The following is a 19824-nucleotide window of genomic DNA, read 5'->3' as shown; positions in this document are numbered from 1 at the left end:
TCATATGGCAAGTTAGTGGCTTGAGACAAGACCAGAGTGAATTCTGATGGAAACTGGGATGCTGGGGAAGGAAGAGCATGTTCTAGACAGCCAGTTTCTAATGACTCTTCAGTTACTGTTACTTGGGTCTGATTTTAAAAAATTAACTACCTGTTTGACTGCCAGCTTGTCTGTCCTTCCCAGACTTTAAGGACATGATTCTTTGCCATTTGTAGCAGGATGCAAATGAGATGCTCCTTTGGAGCAAATGTCATTGGTGTTTTTATTTTCAGCTTCTCAGGGGTAAAGCATCTTTTCGGAGATATCCTTAACCTCTTCCCTTTGTAACTCACCTGGTGAGCACCAGGTTCTGCGGTGAAGGAGATGTCAGGAGACTCTGAAACAGGGATTTTGTATTTTTCTGAGCTTCAGGTGTCAGATGTGCCAGAAGCATCACGTTGGGGGTCTTGCGGGTTTCACTGGAAGAGCAGATGCCTACAGTCACCCAGTTGGCTCGGTTATGAAGGTAAATGGATTCACCTCTCCTGTTAACCTAGGGTAGAGAACAGGAAGAGGAGTTTTCTGCTAAAGTGCATGGCCCTGACAACTGTGCTTACCTGAGCAGTGCAGGAAATAAAGGAGAAATGAACCGTGATGATGCATTTGTTCCATTACTCGCTGATGCGAATTCCTGGAGATTATCACAGTGAATGGACAGACACAGACCCTGGACCATGGGGATTCTATCAGGGAAGGTGAACATTAAACAAGTATGTCACTAATTATTATTGCAGGAAATATTACCAAGTACAAGTTCAGCGTGCTGTGCTGTGAGGCATATAACAAGAGACTTGATTTAAGAGGGGATACAAATAGTGATGTGCTGGTAAATGTGTAACAAATATCTGTTGGAAGATATACACGTTTATTATATATTTTAATGATAAAAAAGATGAGTAACACACAATTTATAAATAATAATATACACAAAACTTTATTTTAAATTCAGTGTAGTCAATTGATTCTCACAGCAGTCTTCAATGACATTTGTCTGTAACCTAAAGAGCATAAAAACAGTAAAAGGTAGTAATATAATAGGAAAAATAAGTTTTGAGTATATGAGCTTATGTGATTTAATTTTTTTTTAAAGATTTTTATTTATTTATTTGACAGACAGAGATCACAAGTAGGCAGAGAGGCAGAGAGAAAGGAGGAAGCAGGCTCCCTGCTGAGCAGAGAGCCTGATGCGGGGCTCAATCCCAGGACCCTAGGATCATGACCCGAGCCGAAGGCAGCGGCTTAACCCACTGAGCCACCCAGGCGCCCCATGGGATTGGATCATCTTGATCAAACACATATCAAATCTGACCTCACAGACATTCTGGTTCACAATGGGTTTTAACCCACTGAGCCACCCAGGTGCCCCAATGTGATTTAATTTTTAATAATATGTGGGGTGTCTGGTTGGCTCAGTTGTTAAGCGTCTGCCTTTGGCCCAGGTCATGATTCCAGAGTCCTGGATCGAGCCCCACATTGGGCTTCCTGCTTAGTAGGGAGCCTGCTTCTCCCTCTCCTACTCCTCCTGCTTGTGTTCCCTTTCTCACTGTGTCTCTCTCTGTCAAATAAATAAATAAAATCTTTAAAAGTCCAAGAATCTTGGCCAGTAAAGTCTCTGATAGTTGGAAGAAAAGAAGGCTGGAAAGTGCCAGACAGGGATGTGAAGGAAGCCAGAGAGGGGCAAAACTTGGTGGTTTTCTCAGTTGTATGTTAACTCAAAAACACAAAAAAATCACTTAAAAAACAAACAAATATATATATATATATATATAGATAGATAGATAGATATCTATATATATATCTCCTCTGAAAGAGATTGTAGCCCACACTAAAGACCCGCTCAGAACCATGCCTGATTAACAGAATCCAGAATCCATCCAGTACTGCCCCTGAGGGATGGTGCTCTGGCCCAAGGGTTAAATACTGATGAACCTTGGTCATTGTGGTTTCATCCTCTTGCCAGTGCTTGCTTTCAACAGGGCCATGTGACCTAGGCCCAGCCAATCAGACACAGTGGGGGGCCTCCTGGTGGCTCCAGGAAAGGTTTCTCAGTCCTCACAAAAAGTTGCTATGAGGAAAGCACCTCTTCTCTTTCTGGCAGCTGTTTGCATGTAATGTCCTGAGGGGAGCTAACTTGTGGGGGGCTAGAGCACAAGAGAGGACCTGGGTCCTCCAGGACTCCCTGCAAGGGAGCCGATGCCCTGTGGCTCTTTTACTTTGAGATAACTGTTGTTCTTTTTTGTTTAAAGTTGGGTCAGGGGCAACTGTTGCAACTTGCTTCCAAAGACATACTAACCATAAAAGGTTGTGTATGTTGAAGGAAATAACTCACCCAATTATGATAAGGGGCATGTCTACCTCCCTCCCTCAGGGTTCGTTAGGACATGCAAAATGTTTGAAAAGCAGGTAGGAAAGAAGTGTGAAAAATTAAGAAGATTATTAGTAGGAAAGAAACATATAGAAGGTAAAATCATCAAAACATTACTTATCACATCTATTCTGGGCATTACTTAAACATTAGTGTTCTTTAAACACCTGACTCTGGTGTTCTGGAGGGTGAAGAGGTCTCCCTAGAACCCAGACATCAGGGCAAAGAACACGTTTATGGAAGTGTCTGTTGTCTTCCCTGTCTCCCCTCTGTAGAATCAGCTGAGGGACTGCTTGAATGGGTGTTTTGTATTAGTCTCGGTCATGGCCTTACTATGGAGTTTAAGGGTACAGCCTACAACAGTGAACTCATTTCCCCATTTCTTTGTCTGGAGATTTTCATGTTGAATGTCTAGGGAAAGCAAAACTGCTCTCAACTGTGTTGAAATGCAGTTTCATTCATGATGTTGGTACATTTCTGTGAGAAGAAATCTCTTCTGACAATTTGACAATTTTTACTTTCAGAGCTAGAGCCAAAATTCATTATAATACTCAGTTGTGTCATAGATGTTATTCTTTAAAATGTCTACTAGATCTAAGAAAGGAGCTATCTGAATGCTTTCCTGTCAGGATGTTCTGAATTCACTGTAATCTCTTCATGACATCTTGGGAAGATTATGATAGAATGACAATTATGGTGGCATTAGAACAGAATTCATTGGTGAGAGTTTGCTGGGAAAACTTGAAATGAATTTTCCTTTAACATTATAATTATTTTAGGTTGGTTAAAGTCCCCAAATTGTTCCCTTTAATTGTCTCATGCATTCCTTTATCACATTTAGAATAATTCTCCTCTTAATCTTCTCAATTTCTTTGAGAAAATTAATCACTGAAGTTATTGGAACTTAATTCAGGGCTCAAATATTATTTACCTGGATAAAATTGCTCTCTAATATGGGAGGAGATACAAAAGGGGCATACTCTCCTCCATCCAACATATTTTGAAGATTTCTTGGATCCTGGGAGGTTGGGATAGAGATGGCGTCTCGCTCATTGATCCTTGTGGTGGGGTTCCTCTTGTTCTTCTTCATGGTGCTTACATACAAACGTCAGAGAGTCGAGGGAATGGGAACACAATGAACAGATACAGAGAAAATTTAATATAATAAATTTGCCTTCCTTACTCCTTGAGTCAACAAATTTTATCAACATCTATGATATGCCAGACACTGCATTGGGCACTGGGGATATATCTGAACATGATTGGTAAGATCTTTGTCCCTACACAGTCTGGGGTGTGGGGCTGGTAACCCTAATTAATGAAGGCAATTAGGAAAGGCCTCTTTAGAAGGTCATGAAACATGTGTGCCACATTCCGCAAACCATCATTTTCTGTCTTCATAATTAATGGTACTACCACCCTTCCCTTATTATTATTATTATTATTATTATTTTTTGGTAAATAGGGTATCAAACCATACTAAACTGAGAACATGTTTTCCTGACCATTCACCCCTGACTGATGCTTAGCTCTTGGTTGAGAGGTAAATAGTGGCCAGTTTCTCTGACTCTCTCCAGAAATTGCTTCAACAAAAAAAATAGTGGCGCTGGCATCACTGGATTTTACCTTTTATTGACCAGAAATGACAGAATTCCAAGAAGGGAACAAGGCCTCAGAATGTAATTCTGTTTATATTTTCAAAAGATCTCCTCCTTCCCTCTTCACAAATCCCATGCCAGTTAGAGGAGGGGCCCTTAACTGGCAAGCAGCTGCTCCTGTATTCCACTGCGAATACATAGTTCCACCTCCGTCCTTTCTCAGAGGTTTTTTTTTCCCTTTTGTTCAAGCTACGGGGTAAGTAGTGGACACGTCTTGTTGCTGTCCCAGCCTGGGCCATAGAAAGCAGAGACCACAGCTACCTGACATCCTATGAGCAATGACTCTTGGCATGGGAATTCCCCATCAGACCTTCTGCTAGCGGCAACTCAATGCCTCCCTTCAGCACAGCTATACATGAACATAGGGAAAGTAAGAAAAATCGGGAAAAGCAAGAAAGTAAAATAGTTCAGTAAAGCTAATTATAAAAAGAATGAGACAAAAAGAAAAAGCATTCAGGAAAAGAGAGAGGGGGAGATAAAAGCACCACCACCACCACCACCTCACACATAGGGGATGGGAAATAAGAATGAAATTTATTTAGGGGCTCCTGGGTGGCTCAGTGGGTTAAAGCCTCTGCCTTCCGCTCAGGTCATGATCCCAGAGTCCTGGGATCGAGCCCCATATCAGGCTCTCTGCTCTGTAGGGAGTCTGCTTCCTCCTCTCTCTCTGCCTGCCTCTCTGCCCACTTGTGATCTCTGTCAAATAAATAAATAAAATATTTTTAAAAAAAGAATGAAATTTATTTAGTGTTTGATATGTGGCAGGCACCAGACCTTACATGCACTATCTTGTTTAATTCTGAAAATACTATGAAGTAGCACTCTTAAGATGCTCATTTTATGGGACTCCTGGGTGGCTCATTTGGTTCGACAACTGCCTTCGGCTCAGATCATGATCCCGGAGTCCTGGGATCGAGTCCCACATCGGGATCCCAGCTCTGTGGGGAGTCTGCTTCTCTCTCTCACTGTCTCTCTCTCAAATAAATAAATAAAAATCTTTTAAAAATAATGCTTATTTTATACACCACACAGCTGAAGCTTATACAGGGGAAGTAACTTACCCAAGTCCCCAAGGCAGGATTCAAACCTTCACAGTCTGATTAGTCTGACTGATTATGCCTTTGCCCATGGTTCAGTATTGTCTTGTGTGCTTAGAAAGATGGACGTGAGAAGTGGCAAGAGTGAGAGGTGCCAGAACAGGTCAGGACAGATGGAAAGGGGGAAAGGGAGGGAGCACCAGAGAAGCCAAAAGGTGTCCTTTTTCTTCCTACTCTTTTATTCCTGAACAGTTTTGTCCTAGATCGATTCGCTGGGACAAAGAGAGTCAGGAATCTGTACTGGGGAGGGTGGGGAGCCTTAGCTCAGACCCCAAAGGAGGCAAGGAGGCCTCTGTTGTTGGGCAGACGGGAGGTGCAGTATAAGAAATCAGAGCCTAGCAGGGTGGGGAGAGTGTCTGACAGGAGAGAGGATGGTAGAAGAGGAGGGTAATTAGTTCCATACAGGGGAATTGATCACGTAAAATAGGAAACCATGAGAATCTATACTGATATAAATAAAGGAATAAATTAAAAGCTTGGTGAAGAACAGAGAATTTACATAATTCAAAGCACCTTCCACCAGCATACTTACTAATTTCAAAGCAGGAAAAAGTATAGTGAAGAAGTCACACAGACACCCTCCTTGTGGACCGATGAGTGAACACTATTAATAATGGGACAAATCAAAACGGTGCATCACCTTGTAAGACGCAATGACAAGCACAGAGCATTCTCCTGTGATATCGCTCCCAAAGATGCATGACCCGAATCCAACCATTAGGAAATATCAGGCAGATCCAATTTGAGGGATATTTGACAAAATAACTGGCCTGTGATCTTAAAAAATGTCAACATAGGGGCGCCTGGGTGGCTCAGTGGGTAAAGCTGCTGCCTTCGGCTCGGGTCATGATCTCGGGGTCCTGGGATCGAGTCCCACATCGGGCTCTCTGCTTGGCAGGGAGCCTTCTTCCTCCTCTCTCTCTCTCTCTGCCTGCCTCTCTGCCTACTTGTGATCTCTCTCTCTGTCAAATAAATGAATGAATAAATCTTTAAAAAAAATGTCAACATAATGAAAGTCAAAGAAAGACTAAAAAACCGTTCCAGACTGAAGGAGACTAAAGAGAGGTAGTTGTTCACTGCAACTGTGCTTCTGAACTGGATCTGTTAGCTATGCAAGTCTATTATGGGGACAAATATTAAAAATCGAATGGGGTTTTCAGGGTTAAATGATGATATTATGCAATGCACATGTTCTCATGTTGATGATTAAATTTTGGCTACGTAGGAGAATGTCCTTGATTGTAGGAAACAGAAACTCAAGTATTTGGGTGTCATAGGGCATCAAATTGGCAAATTACTCTTAAAAGATTTTGGGGGAAAGTTTTTTGTACTGTACTTGCCATATTTCTATTGTTTGTGATTATTTTAAAGAAATTAATGGAAGTAATAATATAAAGAAAGAGGAAGTAAAAGATATGGAGGAGAGGATGGGGGATGTAAAAGGGGGTATGGAAGAAAGAGATAAACAAGGTCTGAGGGTAACATGTGAAAAGGCCTTTAGTCACCTCAGGTTTCCAAGAAAAGAGCTTTGCAACAGCAATGGAAGAGTCCTCATAGGGATTGCATGATAGGAAAAAAAGACAGAAAGCCTTGTTGTCATCTATGTTTTCTCTCCTTCACGACTTACCCAATAGCACAAGGTATCTATTCTATCATCATTTTGTAGACAGACAGTGAAGGTGCCTTAGAGAACCAGAGGACATAGCAAGTGATCAAAGCATCAGATGGACCTTTGGGGCCTAAATATATAGGGAATCTCCTGGAGCATAACAAGAGAAATCATTAGAAAAGAACATTTTTTGATGAGAGCAAGGTATGCTGGCAGAAGGGGAACAAAGGTCAGCAGCCTTTTGGGTCAGGGTGACAAGCAAAGTCACAGCAATTGTCCGCCCTTCATTTTCCAGGACAGCTGTGATTTCTTACACTTTTGTCCTTCGAAGCTCAGACTCTCTCGTATCAGTTCAAGAGCCTCCTCTGGAGATCTAGAAAACTTGATCACTATAAGCAGCATCCTTGGTACACTGAGTTCCCAGAAGAAGGAAAGAGGCAAACAAAGCTTGAAAAGTAAGTCAAGATGGAATGGAGAGAGAATGGAGAAAGGGAAGGAGAAGGTGTGACAAGGTAGAGCTTAATCTGGTCTTATCAGTACACACCAACATATCTCACCTCAATGCAGGGCCAAGCCACAGTCTTCTCTTGGAGACAAAGTTCTTAACTCATTTCAGTTTGGGCTTCCTCCTTTTCATGATGAAGTCTTTTGTGAAGGGAACAAAAATAGAAAATAAAGTGCATACAAAGGAAAAACAGTACAAATCCTTAATTTTATTTCATATCCGAGAGGTCCGTGCCTTAGAAAGAATTTTCCTACCTAAGCAGTGTGGGTGAAATGCTCAGAGGGCTGCTGTCCATATTTGAGCTAAGCTGTTGTCAATGATTCTAATCATAGTATTTTGATGAGTGGAGCCAGACAATCATGAGTTCATAGCTTAGGGTCGGCCTGAAACTGTCAAACAGTGAAATCCTGGGCCCTTATGGCCAAGGAAGACATTTGATAACATGACAAAGAAAGAAATACAGACTCAAATAACTATTGTAAAATGGAGGGTCATAAGAAGCCCAAGTTATCTTCTTCCTGTAAAAAGCCAGTGTAGCCTCTATTACTAACTTTTCAGCTGGTGTTCATAGTTTTATGAATGAATATACTTACATATGCTTATACTCACTATGTTATCCCTTGTGTAGAGTCCTCCATATTGTGCTTGCTGTCACTATAGACAATACTTTTTCCTCTTCATAAAATTCTGGCTTAAATAATCCCTTCAGGATTACCTGGGCCAGGTGAACTGCAACCAAATCATGATCAGGACTAAAGTGCCATAAGTCCAGTATGGAAACTGGTATAGTGGGAATATAAAGGACTCTGGGGTCAGACACATCTAGGTTCATATTTGGGCTCTGTCACCTACTTTTGAGACCTTGGGCACGTTACTTAACATCTCTGAGCTCCATCTCCTCATCTGTAAGATGAAGATAAAATGACCCAACTCAAAGCAGTGATGTATAGGAAACAGTGAAAACCATGGCTATCCCATGGTGAGCACCTGAATATCTATACTGGTCTACCAACACCTGCCCATCTATCAAAAAAAAGGTATAATTTACTCAGCATTTGCTAGGCTGGGTTCCCTCTTGCTCACTTACAGTTTCATACTTCCTGAGTTATTCATTCTAAGAAACATAATTTTCCTCAGCTTAACAACTCTGAAATGGAATGTTCCTTATGATCACTCTCTGACGGTGAGGGGTGGAGGGAACTGCATGGTGGTGGTTATTTGGCTGCGCAGGCACAAACTCAATCATGGTTGTTCCTATTAAATTAAGTACATTGATTGTACTCTACAGGTTGCATTTAACTGTCATTTAAAATGTGTCCTTAAGGGCGCCTGGGTGGCTCAGTTGGTTAAGAGACTGCCTTTGGCTCGGGTCATGATCCTGGAATCCCAGGATTGAGTCCCAGGTTGGGCTCCCTGCTTGGCAGGGAGTCTGCTTCTTCAGATGACATCTCTCCTCTCATACTCTCTCTCTCTCTCTCAAATAAATAAAATATAAAAAAAAAATGTGTCCTTAAGTAAAAGAAACACATGGGGACAAATGAAAATGAAAACAACATCCCCAAATCTTTGAAATGCTGCAAAAGCTGATCTAAGAGGGAAGATCATAGAAATAAAGGTCTACCTCAAGAAGCAAGAAAAATCTGTAATAAACAACCTAACCTTAAACTTACAGGAGCTGGAAAAAAAAAAAAACCCAACCTAAACAAACAAAGCTCAAATCCAGTAGAAGGAAGGAATTAATAAAGATCAGAGTAGAAATAAATGAAATAGAGACTAAAAATCACAGAACAGATCAATGAAGCTGGGAGCTAGTTCTTATCAACAAAACTGATAAAACTTTAGCTAGATTTGTCAAAAAAGAGGAGAAGACTTAAATAAATAAAATCAGGGGCACCTGGGTGGCTCAGTCATTAAGCGTCTGCTTTCAGCTCAGGTCTTGATCCCAGTGTCCTGGGGTCCAGCCCTGCATTGGGCTCACTGCTTGGTGGGAAGCCTGCTTCTCCCTCTCCCATTCCTCCTGCTTATATTCCCTCTCTGACTGTCTCTCTCTCTCTCTATCAAATAAATAAATAAAATATTTTTAAAAATAAATAAATAAAGTCAGAAATGGAGGAAAAAGAACAATGGATATCACAGAAATATGAATGATTGTAAGAGATTATCAAAAATTATGTGCCAAAAAATTGGAAAACATAGAAGACACAGTTAAGTTCCTAGAAACATATCACCTTCCAGAACTGAATCAGGAGAAATAGAGAATTTGAACAGACCAATTACTAGCAATGACATTGAATCTGTAAAAAAACTCCCAACAAAAAAAGTCTAGGACTAGATGGCTTTACGGGTAAGTTCTACCAAACATTTAAAGGAGAGTTAATACCTGTTCTTCTCAAACGTTTTCAAAAAATAGAAGAGGAAGGAAAACTTCCAAATTCATTTTATGAGGCTGGCATTATCCTGATACCCAAATGAAAGACACTATAAAAAGAATAAAGCTACAATGTCTTTGATGAACACAGATACAAAAATCCTCAATAAAATATAAGCAAACCAAATACAGTAACACATTAAAATTACTTACCATTCATCATGATTAAGTGGGATTTATTCCTGGACTGTAAGAGTGGTTCAATATTAGCAAAACGATCAATGTGATATATCACATTGATAACAGAAGGGATAAAAAATATGATTATTTCAAAAGAAACAGAAAAAGCATTTGACAAAGTACAATATCCATTCATGATAAAAATCCTCAACAAAGTTGATTTAGAGGGAATATGCTTCAACATAATAAAGTCCACATATGCAAAACCCATAGCTAACATCATCCTTGATGGTGAAAAAAACTAAGAGATTTTCCTCTAAGATTAGGAACAAGACAAGGATGTTACCACATTTGTTACCACTTACCACTTTCTTCAACATAGTACTGAAGCCCTACCCATGCCAGTCAGACAAGAAAAAGAAATAAAAGGCACTCAAATTAGTAAAGAATAAGTGAAACTTTCACTATTTGCTGATGACATGATACTATAAATAGAAAGCTCTAAAGACTCCACCAAAAAACTATTAGAACTGATCAATGAATTTAGTAAAGTTGCAGGGTAAAAAAATAATATGCAGAAATCTGTTGTATTTCAGTACACTACTAACGAAGTAGCAGAAAGAAATTAAGAAAACAAACAATTTGTAAAGCAAATTGCACCAAAACGAATACGATATCTAGGAATAAACTTAACCAAGGCAGTGAGAGGTTTGAACTCTGAAAACTATAAAACACTGGTGATGAAGCAAAGAGGACACAAACAAATGGAAAGATATTCCATGCTCATGGATTGAAAGAACGAATATTGTTAAATTGTCCACACTGTCCAAAGCAATCTACAGATGCTCAATCCAAACCCTATCAAAATACCAACAAAGTTTTTTCACAGAACTAGAATAAATAATCCCAGAATTTGTATGGGATTTGTATGGAAGACCCCAAATAGCCAAAGCAATCTTGAAAAAGAACAAAGCTGTAGGCATCACACCCCAGATGTCAAGATATACTACACAAAGCTGTAATAATCAAAACAGTATGGCACAAAACTAGCCACATAGATCAATGGAACAGAATTGATCCCCACACTTTTATGGTCAGTTAATCTACAATATGAGATGGGAAAAAGATAGTCTCTTCAACAAAGGGTGTGGGGAAAACTGGACAGCTACATGCAAAAGAATGAAACTGGACCACATTCTTCTACCATACACAAAAATAAACTCAAAATAGATTAAAGACCTAAATATGAGACTTGGAACTACAAACTTACTTTGAAAATAAGCAGTAATTTTTTTGACATCAGCTGTAGAAATATTTTTTTCTTGATAAGTCTCCTCTGGCAGGGGAAACAGACACAAAATTAAACTGTCAGAACTACACTAAAATAAAAAGTTTTGCAGAGCAAAGAAAACCAGTAGGAGAACAAGGCAGTCTACTGAATGGGAGAATTTATTTGCAAATGGTATATCTGGGAAGAGGTTAATATCTAAGATAAACGAAGAACTTATACAATTCAACATTATACAATTCAACATCAAAAACCCTCAAATAATTGAATTTAAAAAGGTCAAAGGACCTGAATATACATTTTTCCAATTAAGACATTCACATGGCCAACAAACACATGAAAATATGCCCAGCCTTACTAGTCATCAGGGAAACACAAATTACATCAGGGAAACAAAAACTACAATGAGATATCACTGTACACCTATTAAAATGGTTAAAATCAAAGACAAAAAATAACAAATATTGGTGAAAATGTGGAGAAAAAGGAACCCACATGCACTGTTGGCAAACTGGTGCAGGCACTATGCAAAACAGTATGGAGCTTTTTCAAAAAATTAAAAATATGGGGCACCTGGGTGGCTCAGTTGGTTGAGCTACTGCCTTTGGCTCAAATCATGATCCTGGAGTTCCTGAATCGAGTCCTGCATCAGACTCCCAGCTCCATAGGGAATCTGTTTCTCCCTCTGATCATCTCCTCTCTCATGCTCTCTCTCACTGTCTCTATCTCAAATAACTCAATAAAATCTTCTAAAAAAATTGAAAATAGAATTACCATATGATCAGTAATTCTGCTACTGAGTATTTACCCAATAAAAACAAAAACACTAATTCAAAAGGATATATGCACCCCTATGTTTATTGCAGCATTATTTATAAAAGCCAAGATGTGGGAGGAACCCAAGTGCCCATTGATAGATGAATGAATAAAGTTGTATATATGGGCTCCTGTGTGGCTCAGTCATTTAAGTGGCTGGCTCTTGATGTCAGCTCAGGTTACTATCCCAAATTGTAGGATTGAGTCCCATGTTGGGCACCACACTCAGCAGGGAGTCTTTCTCCCTCTCCCTCTGGCCTTTCCCCCACTTGAGAGTGCATGCTCTCTCTCTAAAATAAATAAATAAATCTTTAAAAGAAAAGATGTGATATCTAGATATATAAAATGGAATATAACTCAGCTATAAAAAAGAAACAAGATCTTGCCATTTGTAACAACATAGATGGAACTAGAGAGTAAAATGCTAAGTGAAATAAATCACTCAGGGAAAGACAAATACCATATACTCATATGTAAAAGTAAAGAAACAAAACAAAACAAAGAAGCAGACTCTTAAATATGGAGAACAAACTGGTGGTCTCCAGGGGAGAGGTGTTTGTGGGGGATGGGTGGAATAGATAAAGGTAGTTTAGGAGTCTATTTATCTTAATGAGCATTGAGGAATGTATAGAATTGTGGAATCATTCTATTGTACACCTGAAACCAATAGAACATTGTATGTTAATTCATACTTAAATAAAAATAAAATGTGTTTCTAATAGTAACCTGAAAACCTTTTGTTGACACCTTCTGGTGTGGTTAAGAAAGCTCCAGTACAAAACTTTCAAAAGGCATGTCAAAGGCTTGGAAGAAGTGCCCAGAGACTGGAGTGGAGCACTGAAATGCACAGAGGATGATAGAGTGGAATATGAGAGACATTGTGGGGAAAACGTCTAAGTAATAAGAAAACATTTAGTTATGTAATTGGCAGCATTTTTGTCCTTCTCAGTGGTACATAACATAATGGGTATACTAACTGATGGGTCTTGGATTTGAGGAAACGCAGTAGTCAACTCTTGCTCATTCAGAAGTGAGTGATAGTGTATATTAAAAAAAAAAATCACTCTAAGAAAGTGACCACATGTGGTATGCCTGGTGTTCACAAATTCTTGCTACTCTGTGAATGTTCCAAGGACACCAGGACTAGGGAATGCCCCTTCCCAGCACAGTCCTTATGTGGACCCCTTCCATGTGAGAACAGCCTCTCCAGAGAGCAATCAGGGATGACCTCTTGAAGGAGGAAGTTTTACTGTGGGTTTAGGGTCACAGGGAAGGAACAGGAAAAAGCTTCAGTGAGTTTGCAGCCTTATCAGGCCTTGCCCTTCTCATCCCTTTGGAACTCCAGAACAAAGGGGAGGTCAGCTAAGAAGCTAAACATGTAACAGAATCTTTTGTCTTCACTGGTGTGGTGGTTCTTTGTTTCTAAACATTTGTTCTAGAATTATTTTGACACTTTTGAATTCCATGCAGAGATGGTAAGTGCGTGCTGAATTTTAACTAGTTTTATTTTTATTGTAACTGCCATTTGAGATTACTGATCTGTACACCACAAACCCTGCTCCCACCTCCCCAATTAGTCTGGTAATATCCTGAGAGTGCACTGTTCTTGAGACATATGAATTGTGCTTTGAAACCGACTTTGGCTAAACACACACACCACTACACATTTTGTCAAAAGTCCAAAAGCAAAATTATCTCCTGTTTAATTAACTGTTTACTAGTTTGCTCTCAGTATCTGGAGATAGTATTGAAGTTTTGGTATATATGTGTCTTTCTAGTTTTATAAATTTATACATATTATAGTTATATAATACATAAAATATACAGCATTGTATATTATCTATATCTTGGATGTTATATATAATTAGTGTTTTCCTACAACTTTAAATATTTTTAAAAGCAGAAATTACCAATCATGGTGTGAATCTATTTGGGACATCACTATCTCTTCTAAGAGGTACCAAAATTAATTGTGTCCAGTGGCTAAACTGATGCTTGAGAAATGATTTTCTCTTACAAAGCAGTAAGTAATTCATGGTCCTCAACTGACAAGTTCCCCGTGCTCTGCTGGGATTTCCTGTGGGAAGACCATGGAAGAGCAGCTGACAGCTCATAGCTCCCCAGTCCTCCTATCCAACCAATCTGCAACCCCTTCTGAGAAATTGTTATTAATTTTGATGATTCAAAAACAGTTCCAATTTGTGTGTCTGGACTTTTACAGATAGCTTTGTTTTCTTAAAAATTTAATCTATGGATCAGTTCTTAATATAACTTTAGGGAGATATAATTTATATATCATCAACCTCACTCATTTAAAGGCTATAATTGGGGGTGCTTGGATGGCTCAGTGGGTTAAGTGTCTGCCTTCCGCTCAGGTCATGATCCCATTATCCTGGGACTGAGCCCTGCCTTGGGCTCTCTGTGGGGAGTCTACTTCTCCCTCTCCCTCTCCCTTTATGCTCTCTCTCTCAAATAAATAACTGAAATCTTCAAGAACAACAACAAAGAATAAGGCTATATTTGAATGATTTTTAGGGTATTTATAGAGTTGTGCAACCACCACCATAATCTAACTTAGAACATTTTCACCATTTCTGTGGATACCTTTTTAATAAGGATAAATGTAGACAATGCGTTAGTGCATTTGTTTCTTTTGCATGACCACTGCTGGATAGAGAATGACATGACCATAGTCATTATGATGAGGAGTCTGCAGATAAATGTTGCGTGTGAAATTTGCCACAATGTTATTCACATTAATAAGCACAACATTTGTAGACTCTACATAAATATATTTTAAAAATAAAGCAAGGCCTGTCTATGCAAATTGTTTGTGAAATTTCCATACTATCTTGCTTTATTAATATTACAAAAAATATATATATAAAACTCATAAATGAAAGATCTCGAATAGCCAAAGGGATATTGAAAACGAAAGCCTAAGTTGGTGGCATCACAATTCCGGACTTCAAGCTCTATTACAAAGCTGTCATCATCAAGACAGCATGGTACTGGCACAAAAACAGACACATAGATCAATGGAACAGAATAGAGAGCCCAGAAATAGACCCTCAACTCTACGGTCAACTAATCTTCGACAAAGCAGGAAAAAATGTCCAATGGAAAAAAGACAGCCTCTTCAATAAATGGTGCTGGGAAAATTGGACAGCCACATGCAGAAAAATGAAATTGGACCATTTCCTTACACCACACACAAAAATAGACTCAAAATGGATGAAGGACCTCAATGTGAGAAAGGAATCCATCAAAATCCTTGAGGAGAACACAGGCAGCAACCTCTTCGACCTCAGCCGCAGCAACATCTTCCTAGGAACAACGCCAAAGGCAAGGGAAGCAAGGGCAAAAATGAACTATTGGGATTTCATCAAGATCAAAAGTTTTTGCACAGCAAAGGAAACAGTTAACAAAATCAAAAGACAACTGACAGAATGGGAGAAGATACTTGCAAACGACATATCAGATAAAGGACTAGTGTCCAGAATCTATAAAGAACTTAGCAAACTCAACACCCAAAGAACAAATAATCCAATCAAGAAATGGGCAGAGGACATGAACAGACATTTCTGCAAAGAAGACATCCAGATGGCCAACAGACACATGAAAAAGTGCTCCATATCACTCGGCATCAGGGAAATACAAATCAAAACCACAATGAGATATCACCTCACACCAGTCAGAATGGCTAAAATCAACAAGTCAGGAAATGACAGATGCTGGCGAGGATGCGGAGAAAGGGGAACCCTCCTACACTGTTGGTGGGAATGCAAGCTGGTGCAGCCACTCTGGAAAACAGCATGGAGGTTCCTCAAAATGTTGAAAATAGAACTGCCCTATGACCCAGCAATTGCACTACTGGGTATTTACCCTAAAGATACAAATGTAGTGATCCAAAGGGGCACGTGCACCCGAATGTTTATAGCAGCAATGTCCACAATAGTCAAACTATGGAAAGAACCTAGATGTCCATCAACAGATGAATGGATCAAGAAGATGTGGTATATATACACAACGGAATACTATGCAGCCATCAAAAGAAATGAAATCTTGCCATTTGCGACAACATGGATGGAACTAGAGCGTATCATGCTTAGTGAAATAAGTCAATCAGAGAAAGACAACTATCATATGATCTCCCTGATATGAGGAAGTGGTGATGCAACATGGGGGCTTAAGTGGGTAGAAGAAGAATCAATGAAACAAGATGGAATTGGGAGGGAGACCAACCATAAGGGACTCTTAATCTCACAAAACAAACTGAGGTTGGGAGAAGGGGGTGGGATTATGGACATTGGGGAGGGTATGTTCTTTGGTGAGCGCTGTGAAGTGTGTAAACCTGGTGATTCACAGACCTGTACCCCTGGGGATAAAAATATATGTTTATAAAAAATTAAAATAAAAAAAAACTCATAAATGAAAAGTAATGCAATATGAAACTCATAAATGAAAAAGTAAATTTAGGTATTAAAATAGATTAATCACATTAAAGGGCCAATGAATGTATATGTTATGGAATTACAATAAATATGGTTTGAGTGACTATATGAATTAGAACAGAGGAACAAAGCAGAGTTGCTATAGGCTATCCTGGGAACTTAGCTTCATTTCACAGATACACAGAATCTTTTGTTATAACTTGTTCTACCAGAATTGTGTATTCGTTTTCACAATCACAGTTTATATTTTCCCAATAATTTTTTGCCTTTCACTAGGGCTCACTAAATGTTTTATACTTCTAATTAAGCCAGCAATGTACCAGAGAGCATGTATAAGGTTTTTAACTGTGTTACAGAGCACAGAGGAATCTAATTCTATTTGAGATGGATCCCAGCTTACTAGGTCACTGGCAGATTCTTTACATTCTTTGTTATTTCCTTTAATTAGAACACCCCTCCCCATCCTCTTCTCTCTTTAGCAGCTTTAACTGAATGGAGATGAATTCAGCAGATAGTTTAAAAAAGGTTGCATTTTTTTCCTGCAGAATTACACTATTATTGTCATTCAAAAAAGCACTGTTAGCTACTTTCAGTAAAGGAAAAGGTAGGGAGAGCCCATATTAAATCTGATTACAGGCCAGAAACGAATGCCTGTAGTTTAATTGGGAAACCAAGCAGAGAGAAGCAATGAGCTGTCTACACTTCAGGGGTGGAACTTCTTCAGCTTTGCTCCAGACTTTCCGTGACATCACCAGACATCCCTATCTGAGTAATTGTTTCAAAATCACGAAGGCCCCATTAGGGCTAAGAATAGTGTGGATATGAAGTATATTCACCAGTGGGCGGTGGTGGGATGTCTTGATTTTCCCAGGACTAAATGTAGTCACTGGGAATTTTTTTAATTTTTTATTTTTTATAAACATATATTTTTATCCCCAGGGGTACAGGTCTGTGAATCGCCAGGTTTACACACTTCACAGCACTCACCAAAGACTGGGAATTTTTTTTTGAACTGGTGACAGCTTGAGTTTAACGGAAATTGGGATAGGGAGGGTGAAGGAGTCTGGGAGCCAACATGGAAATGTTTTCAGGGACTTTTCTGACTGCTTAATTTGGTGGGGTGTCTATAAACACCCCTTAACTGTTGTCTATAATTATTTGCTATTTACCATTCTCATTTGGCTTTTTCCCACCGATTTTTTATTATCAAGTTTTTTTCAAACCTACAGCAGCATTGAGAGAATTCTGACCACCTACATTCTCTTGTCTTTTTCTTCTGTGTGTTATTTCTTGCCCATAATTACATAAAAGGTCTTAAATGGCAGTATTTACCCATTACTTGTTAAAACTGTTCTCTGTGGTACATGTGCTTTGAGATTGGTTCTGCATAGCCCTATGAAACATGACATTTCCTTAGTTTTTCACAAGATTTTTAACACACCAATAAACATATTTTCAGGATTGGTCCATCGCAATTTGATGTGGCAGTTCTGGTTGCACTTTAGAGTGCAAACTTTTTGAGAAAGTTTGGCAGTTTTGGACCCGTCTTTCTCCATGGGTCCCCACCCCGCTAACCTTTCAGCTTTGAACAGAAAAGCCCTATATTCTGGATCTTCTCTCTCATTTGAATAATTAAAAATGACTGTCTTTCTATAAGTTCATTCAGTTCTCACTCATGAGAGAAAATTGGGTTAATGGTTTGGAAAACCAAAATTTAAAAACAATTGGAAAATTTGTTTTCATTTTAACTCAAATTCTCAATGAAATCATTTTCAAGAAAGATGCAGTAACCGGATAGATATAAGTCTCTGAGCTTTTCTGCTTGTTTTAGTTGCAGTGTAAGATATGAAACTAAGAGGAAAAGAGAAAGTTGGAAAGGAAATAGACATTTTTGTCCTTGAATGATTAGAATTCATTCAACTGTTGTCCATTTCCTTCTTCTTCAGGTTCACATTAAAAATCGCAGTAATCACACAGTCACTTACATAGACGTGAGGCTGAAATAGATCTCTGGAGATCTCCTGGATGTCTACTCAGGAGAATAGTCTCCCAACAGCAGGTTTCCAACACTTCTCACATTTCTTTGGCAGAAGGTGTTTATGTCTATTGGGCAGGCAGCTAACCACTTAGTAAAAGAAGTACAGGAGGCCTGGCTGCTCTGGGCATTGTGCTCCTGCTCCTGCATCACAATGTGCTGACATAGTCTCTGAAGTAAGAGGAGACTGCTGGGACCCAGCAGCCCTGACCTCAGCCACTGAGATCAAGTGTTGCCCCCATTCATGTGGAGCCCAGGTGGCTCGGGAGTGGTAGTTCTGATCCGGGTCATGGTGTGAGGTTTATAGAGGCTTCCTTGGAGAGAAAAGTCAACTTAGCAGACAAAGATCTCATACTGAGAAAGTTGAAGACACCTTATATCATTTAGTGCTCAATTCATAATTTACCAATTTCCTTAGATCCCAATTTTCAGAGACTTAAACATATTCAAGTCACTTTGAGCTTCTATAAAGCAAAGCTTCGAGAGAATGTAGCATTCCTAGAGAGCAGAGGCATCTTCCTGTCTCCAGCATCCAGTGTATTCTGGACATGTGCTGTAGGAGGCACTCAGTCATTATATGTTGGATGAAAAAATGAATATGAAAGAATACATGGACTTCTCTCTAAACATTTCCTCTTTCTCAAGGCTACAGTCATCCCTCTTTTCCTTTCTGCAGCTTCAGTTACCAGTGGTCTGGTCTGGAAGCAGATGATTCTTCATCTGATGATTAGTGTTAGTAGCCTAACACTACATCACAATGCCATTACTCTCTTCCCTTCTTATCATGTAGACATTTTATCATCTCCCATCATCCCAAGAGGGTTGAGTACAGTATAACAAGATATTTTGAGAGAGGCCACATTCATATAACTTTTATTATGTACATTGCTATAGTTCTATGCAAAACTAGAATTAGTTATTTTATTTTAGTATTTAGTATTAGTATTTTATTATTTTTAGTATTAGTTGTTAATCTCTTACTGAGCCTAATTGATAAACTTTATCAAAGGTATGTATGTACAGGAAAAAAAAGAGTTAATATAGGGTGTGGTACTGTCCCTGTTTTCAAGCACCCACAGGGAGTGGTGGGGTGCACCCCCCAAGGATAAGGAGAGACTGCTACATGTGATTAGGTTGCTCGTCTCTGCTTTTCTGCATAGTTAGAAGATTCTCCTCTTCCCTATCAGAACATCCTCTTCATCCTTGTGTTTTAGCCAAGCGTTTCAGAGTCCCACCTACCTACACACCCCCTTGCCTGCTCATGAGGATGGAGGGACACAGGAGGATACTAACTGACCACTCAGGCCTCGGAGCCCACTACCTTAGTGAATTTACTTCATTTGGGTCACCGTATTCTAGACTTAAACACTTGCTTTTGACAAGGCCCAGTGAACACTCAGTTTTTCAGAA

At 39.3% G+C, this 19824-nt stretch overlaps 1 protein-coding gene across 4 annotated transcripts in view; it reads right to left on the bottom strand.

The window, feature by feature from the left end:
* The window catches only part of FAM71D (family with sequence similarity 71 member D), a 33583-nt gene extending 14717 nt beyond the window's left edge, over nucleotides 1-18866 (bottom strand). For 2 of the 4 annotated variants that reach the window (XR_006603917.1, XR_006603918.1), the window contains exons 1-4: nucleotides 18365-18866; nucleotides 7326-7413; nucleotides 3336-3498; nucleotides 333-532 (exon numbers count right to left, since the gene is read on the bottom strand). Coding sequence is in view for 1 of the 4 variants with exons in the window: in XM_004738968.3 (XP_004739025.1) it covers nucleotides 333-532; nucleotides 3336-3494 (359 nt within the window). In the remaining 3 variants the exon portion in view is untranslated. The remainder of the gene's footprint in view (nucleotides 1-332; nucleotides 533-3335; nucleotides 3499-7325; nucleotides 7414-18364) is intronic. The other 2 variants (XR_006603922.1, XM_004738968.3) reach the window with 2 other exon arrangements.
* Nucleotides 18867-19824: the final 958 nt, after the last annotated feature.

Source organism: Mustela putorius, unplaced genomic scaffold (genome assembly GCF_011764305.1).
Source record: "Mustela putorius furo isolate JIRA1106 unplaced genomic scaffold, ASM1176430v1.1 tig00000129_pilon_pilon_pilon, whole genome shotgun sequence".
NCBI lineage: Eukaryota > Metazoa > Chordata > Mammalia > Carnivora > Mustelidae > Mustela > Mustela putorius.
This window is presented reverse-complemented; position numbering and strand designations above follow the sequence as displayed.